Source organism: Apis dorsata, unplaced genomic scaffold (genome assembly GCF_000469605.1).
Source record: "Apis dorsata unplaced genomic scaffold, Apis dorsata 1.3 scaffold_820, whole genome shotgun sequence".
Classification (NCBI taxonomy): Eukaryota; Metazoa; Arthropoda; class Insecta; order Hymenoptera; family Apidae; genus Apis; species Apis dorsata.
In genome coordinates, this window is record NW_006263955.1 from 1 (window position 1) to 8,790 (window position 8,790).

At 34.3% G+C, this 8,790-nt stretch overlaps 1 protein-coding gene across 2 annotated transcripts; it reads left to right on the plus strand.

Moving 5' to 3' along the window:
• The first annotated feature begins 617 nt into the window (after positions 1–617).
• Positions 618–7,028, plus strand: LOC102672773 (SH3 and cysteine-rich domain-containing protein 3-like). 2 transcript variants are annotated; one of them, XM_006623154.2, is made up of 5 exons: positions 618–876; positions 5,264–5,440; positions 5,531–5,780; positions 5,991–6,174; positions 6,267–7,028. In XM_006623154.2, exons 2-5 carry the CDS (start codon positions 5,308–5,310, stop codon positions 6,411–6,413), a joined length of 714 nt encoding a protein of 237 aa, XP_006623217.1. In that variant the 5' UTR covers positions 618–876; positions 5,264–5,307; the 3' UTR covers positions 6,414–7,028. The 2 variants fall into 2 exon arrangements, with proteins under 2 accessions (XP_006623217.1, XP_006623216.1); XM_006623153.2 differs by lacking the exon at positions 618–876 and having other exon boundaries at positions 4,954–5,440.
• Positions 7,029–8,790: the final 1,762 nt, after the last annotated feature.

Here is an 8,790-nt window from a genome sequence, read left to right on the forward strand (position 1 = left end):
ATATATAAAAATATAAATGTACAATTAATCAAACTCAATTGAAGTATATATATATATATAGGTGAACAAGTGTCTTTAAATTTGAGAAGCTTTTCTTGCCTTTTCTAAAGAGAGATAAAAATATAAATGTACAATTAATCAAACTCAATTGAAGTATATATATATATATATATAGGGGAACAAGAGTCTTTAAATTTGAGAAGCTTTTCTTGCCTTTTCTTCAAAGATATATAAAAATATAAATGTACAATTAATCAAACTCAATTGAAGCATATATATGTATATAGGTGAACAAGTGTCTTAAAATTTGAGAAGCTTTTCTTGCCTTTTCTTCAAAGATATATAAAAATATAAATGTACAATTAATCAAACTCAATTGAAGTATATATATATATATATATAGGTGAACAAGTGTTTTTAAATTTGTAAAGCTTTTCTTGCCTTTTCTTCAAAGATATATAAAAATATAAATGTACAATTCATGTGAATAGTATTCCAGAAGGGGAAGGGTATTTAAAGACACTTGTTGCCTTTAGAAAAAGAACAAAAAAAAAACCTAGTGATTTAAATCACACACAATTATTGAGGACAATAAAAGAAACGAGAAATGACGAAACGAACGAGAACGAACGAAACAGAAACAAAAGAAAAGAAAGGAAAGAAAGCATCTCTCGTGCGATGCAACTCGTGCTATCCCTTTGCTATCTCTCTATCTCGTGTGGGCAGACGTGGACGCCATATACCAGGTGCTGAAGCAGGCAGGCGAGATCCGTGGAAACTCGACAAACTCACCACCTACGCCTCCCACAGCAGATCATCCTCCAGCACCTTCGTCAGCGAGGGCCTCCTCCCACCCTTGTTCCTCGTCCACCTCTGGTAAGGCACAGCACCAATTCCTCTCTACCTTGAAGCAGAATCTCTATTTGAAAACAAAAAAAAAAAAAAAAAAAAAAAAAAAGAAAAGAAAAGAATACAATTTCAAAACACAATTCCTGAAATAAAAATAGTGGCGAAGTGTTGGATAAAAAAAGTGCTCTTCAGACGCATTCTATCGTGCAAAAGAGATTATTTGAGGGTTATTTGAAAAATGGAACTCGAATTGTTCGTCGATAAATTATGAAATCGTGAAAGTTTTTTTTATTGGCCAACGTTTAAAAATAGTTTGTTTCTATGGGAGAGAATGTGGAAGGTGTTATTTAAGTTCTTCTAAAGGTACAATGTGAAGTAAATTGGTCCAATTTCAGTTGTTGTTCGATTCGTTGTTGAAATTCTGTGCCAAGAAAAAAAAAAAATAAAAGAATAAAATTTTCAAAAAAGAAAGATATATAAACCAAGAGTTTTGAAAAGTTTTGATTGAATAATATTTTTTTTTTTAAACGAGTAGAGGAAGAAAAAGAAAATCAAACCTTGTCAACGATGAATAATATATCTCCATCCCAAGAGGATTACGTTATATATATAAAAAAAAAAAAAAAAGACACAGAATGCAACTCTGAAGAGAGATTTTACATCGGTCATCAAAAATTCTTGCAATAATTCTTGAGCAATTCTCTGTTTCAAGGTGACCCTGTTTTTATTTTTTATTCTTTTGATCAACATAAATATACTTCAGTCTTCTTCAGGGACATGACTCGTAACGTTGCCTCTTTTTTCTTTCTTTGTTGTCTTTCCGATCTTTTCTCTGTCTCTCTTTCTATTTCTCTCCTCCTACTTCATCTTCATTCTTCCTCTTTACCAGCGCGCCATATATATATGTATATATGTATATTTTTTTTTTTCTGTCACCTCGATGCTTGTTATTATCCGTGGATAATAAATAATTCCCCGCGAATACTGATGGATCTAACCACCTGGAAAAATTATTTTTCATTTATACTTTCACAATCATTGAACCGCTTTTTACATCCGGAAATTTTTTGATCGAGATTAAAATATTTGGAATTGTTATATAACACGTAAGAATAGTTCCAAAACAGATTTCTTTCGCTATCAATAATTAATCGACGAATCTATTATATAATCGTGTGATAATAACATTTACGAGGAGCGAAAATTCGTTGGAAATTCTTTTCGCCGATATTTTTTTGTTATTTTATTATTTTACGTAACGGTGTTCACACGGTGTTCACATCTCAAGAAAAAAAAAAAACATTAGAGAGAAGGATTATTGTACAGTCAAAAATAAATCGTTCGAAAGAGTTAAAAGAGAAAAAAAATGATATATTCTTGAGAATATAATATTAGAAAAATGTCTTTTTAACCAAAATTATTCGGTCATTTAGATGAAAAAAGAAAAAAGAAAAGAAAAGTAACTAATAATAAAATAATCAATGATCCCAAACTATTGACCAACTTTATTTATCGCCAATTTCCCGAGTCTCCAAAATCGCAAATATAACAGCGGGAGAACAGCTAATCGAGCCAAAAATGGATAACTAACCAAGTTCATCGCGGAATAGAAAAAAAAAAAAAAGAAAAGAAAAGAAAAGAAAAATTATCGAAGAGAGAAAGAGACGAGTAATACGCGATAGTACGGAGGGAACGCCGCCAGATAGCGCCACCGACGCTTGATATCGAGATCCCAGAGAAATTGTGCGCCTACTAACAAGCAGAACTTAGCTTCAATAATACAATAAAACAGGTTTGAACAGCGTTTTGCATTGAGAGAGAGAAATCCGCAAATTCGCGAGTGGGAAAGCGCGAAAGGAATAGCGAAAGGAAATAATGTGGGAAAAATCGTTGCAATTCCATTGACCAGGACGGGGCAGCGGTGGATCGATGTCTGCGACCAGGCCGTTCGGCCAACCGTTGGTACTGAGCCGCCAGGAGTCGCCCTCGACCTCGTCTCCAAGGCCGATGGAACGTTTCTATCGCTCGACTAACAAGAAACGATGACCCGTGGAATGAAGATACAACGTTTCTTCGCTACTCGAGGGAGGGAAAGATGGGATACTTGGGGAATAAAAAGTTTCACGCCACTCGACTAGTGTTATTTATTATCGGAACGGAAGAAGACAAGTTTTCGACGGTGAAACGACAGGAAACGTATCGAGGAGTTTGGGAATTGATTAAGATGGATCAAGTGAAATTGTTAATTGGGATTAAGGGGTGGAATAACAAAGGTGTAAAATTCAGTGGAGAAATTTTTAATCAAGTGTATTATCATGAATTGTGATGTTGAGAGTGGAAGTTCGAGTGGTGTGATAATAAGGAAGTAATAAGGAAGGTTGTGGAGATGATGTGCCAATGTGAAAATGCGTGGAATCGAAGATGGAATTGGTAGTTGATTTCGAAAAAAAAAAAAGAAAAAAAGGAAAAAAAACGAAGATTAATTGACTTTTGTTTCTTCTTCTCCTGTTCTCGAATATGTATATATTCAGATTATTATTATTGTTGTTGTTGTTGTTGTTTAAATACGTGAATCAAGGAACTGACGATGCAATTGCCATGAACACTTGGAATTGCCATGAATTTTTCTTCGATTCTCTTTTGAACATGTTTGCGTTTAATATCATTTCAATTAAGAAAAGAATCGATGTTTAAAAATTAAAAAAATATTATTTATTTGCACAATCCCATCCTGTTACTTTTCTTTGTGAAAAATACACATTGGAAAATAAAAAAAAAACTTTGGTGTAACGATCTTTCTTTTCTTAATATCATTGAGAAGTTGTTGAAAAGAAGGAATCTTTGAAATTGCCGAATGGAAGATATCAATATAATTATATGCAACGATAAACAATAATTTTGTTATCCCCTTTTATCATGAAAATTTGTGAAAACTTCTTCATTTTATTTTATAAAATTTATTCTTGAATTTTAACACAATTAAATTATAAAAAAGATAGATTTTATATCTACGCAAATTATTTGCGAAATTTTTATCGTATAGGTTGTTTAAAAAAAAAAAATTATACGAAAAAAGGTAAGGATCCATTATTAGGATAATTATTACTATATCAAAGCTATAAACGAATAAATAAACGTACAACTCATAAATAACTATTATTTCAATATAGTTTCTTTTAAAAATTTGGGAATGTTTCGAGAGTGCGAATCTCAAAAAAAAAAAAAAAACGAAAAAAATGTAAAATGATTATACAAATCTTATTCTAATTTCCCGGCTTTCTTTTTTCTTCATAATAATGCAAGCTATTTACTTTTCAATGTAAAAATAAAATTTTAAGAAATAAGAATATGAAAAAAATCTTCACAAAAAAATAAGGGAAGAAGGAAAATGAAGTACGAAGCGTTGTTGAAGCGTGAAACCAATGCATCGAAAATAAATTCGAAATTTTGTCAAAAAAAAAAAAAAAAAAAAAGGGAGAAATCATGTAAATATAAATAAATATTTTCTTCCCTGCTTTCATTTCTTGGTACGCGAGTCGTGTCCCTTTTTTTTTTCTCCTTTGTTTTCTTTTTATTATTATTTTTTGTTTCTTTCTTTCTTTTTTTTTTCTTTATAATTTCTATAATAAATTATCTTTTTTTTTTTTTTATCTGTGAAAAAAAAATGTGTATATATCGATCGAAGTTGTCGCTTGATTGAGAAAAATATTTGTGTCTGCATTCATGGTGTAATCGTATATCTATATATGGTGTTCTTATTTCTTGTATGTGTACACTTCCGGTCTCGACATTGACGCCAAACGGATATATTCTTGCAACAAACCTAATATTTTTTTATATAAAAATTAATGAAAGAATACGAATCTGTATTTGCATATGTGTGTGTGTATTTGTGTATATTGCAATTTTCTTGCACGCATATAGATTGAATATCATATATTATATCGGAGTCCAACGAAAAATTGCAAAACTTTTTTTATAATTTTCATTCGCTTTGCCATCTTGCTTTGATTTAGTTTCATTTATTCTTACAAACTGATATTTTTCACAAATTATTTCGTAATTAATCAAGAAATATCTATCTATAAATTGTACAAACTTTCCAATTTCTTCTGTCTGAAAAAAAAAAGAAGATGAATTGCAAAAAAAAAAAAAAAAAGACACGACATAATTTGAAAACAAAAGGGTAGGTAATTATCCTTCTAACAACACATTTGTATCGTCCTGCAACCAAACTTTGTCTAATTTCTCTCTCTCTCTCTTTCTCTGTTTCTAACTATTCGCTTGTAAAGAAAAAAAATAAAAAAATAAAAAAGTAAAAAAATAACATTGCTTAAATAAATGGTGTCAATGTCGAGCAACGAGCTAATTTCAAAGGCTAACTTACTATAATCGCTCATTATGGAACATGAAGCGCCGCATAGTCCACAACGTAGACGCGAGAGGCTGAATCTAAGAATGAAGAGTCTCAGCTTGGATTCCCCGGAGGGTACTGCACACGTTCGACATCGTCCACGAGATTATTACGTCGGTGGCCAGAGAGAATCAACGCCACCCAGGCATTCAGACAGTGGAAGCATCAATAGATTATGTGAGTAGATTCGAATTTGAAAAATTGGCCTATAAATAATTTCAACTTTAATTCACATACTTATTCGTAATTTGGATGATTCGATTGCAGCGCCATGCAGTCCAGGCCAGGGCCACAACGTTCATAAACACATCAGAGGAGCCATCAGGATGTCCAGTATGGAGCTACCCGATGAAAATGAGAAATCTTATTCGTCTGCAAGCACCTCACCCTGCCCCTCACCACACACCAATAATCAAAATCATATGAATCCACCCGGGAAACGCGTGTTGCCTCCCAACAATCTCTATGTGGTGCTTTATAACTTCGAGGCGCGGCATCGAGATGAATTAGACTTGAAGTAATCATTCAACGAGTATCTAGAATATCTAGAATTAGAAAAGGATCGATTCTTTCTTTTTTTCTTCTTTTTGAAATATTTTTTCAAAAGTTTCTTCTTCCTTCTTCATTTTTTAATTACATTTTTTAAATAAAATGATTAAATTGAAGGCATTATTAGAACCTTTTAGAAATAACACTTTCAATAACACTTGAAATCTATATGTCACAGAGCTGGTTACAAAGTGACGGTAATCGACAAATCGGAGAAGGATTGGTGGAAGGGAAAGTGTTTGGGCGGCCGAGTGGGTTACTTTCCCAGCGCGTACGTCATGCGGGTGGAGTCCGGGCAGAAAACGCTTCAGGTTACCCGTAACCTGCAATTGACCGATCAAATTACCCTACTTCGCGATCAGGTATTCTTCCAAAACCACGTGGATTCCTCCATCTTAATTCACCGTCCGTTCGTACTGTCCACTAACGCCATCTACCCAATTCTGCCCACTAGATCGTGATTCAGGTTGGCGAGGAGGTAGATGGCGTGGCGATGGTTCGCTGCGCGGCAGACGTGAGATCAGCGGACCACACGGGCAAGGAGGGGGAGGTGTTGTACAAGGAAACTCTGTGCCCGTTGAAATATCTTCAGGAGGTGTGACAGCAACCCCGGCAGCCAAGCGAGCGACAGAATCGCGCAAGTCTTCGTGAGAGATTCTCGGCTTCGGCGCGACGTAACGCGGTTGAAAAGTATTACGATTGCCTGCAATGTGCCGAGCAGTGCCGCCACGTGACCACTGTTGTCGTCAACAACAACAATAATCCCGGCGTGAACGCGAACAATAATAATAACTTGAAGCTGGTCAAGACCGCGAAGGGGAACAATCTGATTCTGAAGGAGAACTATAGAGCGGCAAATAACGCCATAAACTCGTCATCGTTGAAGGAGAATGCGAAAATTTTGGCTCGTCTGGACGAGGGAAGGGTTTCGAAGAATTCCAAGAGTGGTGGTAACAATCTAGTGGCAGTGAGACCAACCGTGAAAAACCAACCGTTACCTCTAACCCCGGCCAAAAAGAGATCGTCCCTGGCTCGTCCCGTTCGTGTCCACGATTCTTTCGCTCAGCCGAGAAAGTTGTTGCCAATGAATTACGCCTTCCAGACGTTGCAGAAGTCTGGCAACGAGTCTACATATGAAGAGGACGAGTACAAGGAGAGCGGTTGGCCGATTCGGCTGAGGCTCGAGCAGATGCTCGAGCTCACCTTGCCGCAGACCAAGAAGAGGACGAAGAAGAAGACGCCAATGATGCTGATGAAGCAGCAGCAGGCCAATAAGCACGCGTGCAAGGACACGGAGAGGCTGCTGCGCGTATTCAGCGTGAACAATGTGGACCAAGATACTAGGTACAACGTCACACGGTGTTCCGTCATGTAGAAACTCGCGTAGATGATTATGTTCGTTCGTTGGAGGTTGGTTATTGAAGAATAAGATCTTTTTCTTTTTCTTTTCTTTTTTTTTTTCTTTTGGAGAATCGAGGCATTGCAGCGCCATCTGAACTTTTTTTCAGGAAACATTTAAGACGCTATTTAAGATGTATAATTGGCTCGAGTTAGAGAGGTAATTTTGTAATATGGGCCACGATATAGCGAGATTGTAAAAATACAGGAGGACATTTTAAGGGATATGTATAATTTAAAATTTAATTAATTTAAAATTGTTCGTGTTTTTAAAGTTTTTCATTGTTTAAGCAATAATAAAAATAAATATTAACTTCACTATTTTTATTACTAGAAACGAAAAGGAAGAGAAGTTGTGATGTAAATATAAATTTTAATTTCAATGCATATATTCTGTATATAGAGTACATTGATTTTTGCATTAAAGATTCTTTTTTTTTTTTTTTTATCAAAGTTAGCCTTATATTTCTATCCAAAATATTTAATTATTTAATGTACTAACAAATTTTACCTTGCTATATCCTAGCTCATATTACGTACGTTTTGAAAAAATGAACCATGCCAGACTTTCTTTTTTTTTTTAGAAATCGAAATGTCGAGCACGTCTTGTTCGAAATTAAAATTAGAATCAATTTTTCGAAACGGAAGCTGTGTAACTTCGCACCCAATCACGTTACATTTTTGCCAGTAAATAAGAAAGCTCTTCGTTCAGTGTGTGACTTGTGTCTTAGTACTATCGATCGCTTGTTGAGTTTGATAAAATTATCCAAAAATAGAGGAGGATCGGTATTTATATCGTTTTTAACGTAAAATACAATTCGCGTAATAGAGAAATACATTTTCGATGATATCCAAAATGGCAGAAGAAGACTTTTTGCGTTATCTTACAACACAATTGTTCATTATTTTTATCTTCGATGAGAATTTGTGAAATAAATTTTACGATACGTTGAATATATATTATTAAAGATTAATTTTTTGGAAAAAAAATTATTGTTGTCTCGATGGATTATAATAAGATGGTTGATCGAATATTTTAAAAAAGTCGGATATCATTCAAAATGGATGAATACATTTCGAGTAATTTGCAGAGTGTGAAAAGTATAGAGAACCGATATACAAGATAGGAATCCTCTTTTCTTGGTTAGATCGCAGAGATTATCCCAATAGTCACCCGCCTGCATCGAGATTAAAAAATTCTTTTTCCATCGCTGACAGAACACTTGGTAAATGGTGAAACTTTCTTCGCGTCATTCGATATTCCAATCGTATAAAAATATATTCGAATGGTTGCGTTTCGGTTCGGAAGGAAAATAGTTTCGATTCTTATGTATAATCTCTCGTGAAGAACTTAGAGGAACATCACGCCGTAACTCTGAACCGAATTAAAAATCGCAATCGAAAATTCTAATGTCCGCAACGCTTTTGTATTTTTCACAACTAATTCCGTCCCCGGAGAAACATTCAAACAAGATGAAATTCGCGATTTAATTTGTTCTATAGATACTTCACTGCGTGAAAAATTCTAAAACAAAAAAAAAAAAAAGGAAAAAAAAAAAAAGGAAAAAAAAAAAAAAAAA

Bases quoted from the DNA above. Each gene is read 5' to 3' on its own strand.
- LOC102672773 (XM_006623153.2), top strand. From the start codon at position 5,251: ATGGAACATGAAGCGCCGCATAGTCCACAACGTAGACGCGAGAGGCTG. The intron at 5,781-5,990 runs GTAATCATTCAA...TATATGTCACAG, and splicing joins CGAGATGAATTAGACTTGAA to AGCTGGTTACAAAGTGACGG. The intron at 6,175-6,266 runs GTATTCTTCCAA...TCTGCCCACTAG, and splicing joins TTACCCTACTTCGCGATCAG to ATCGTGATTCAGGTTGGCGA.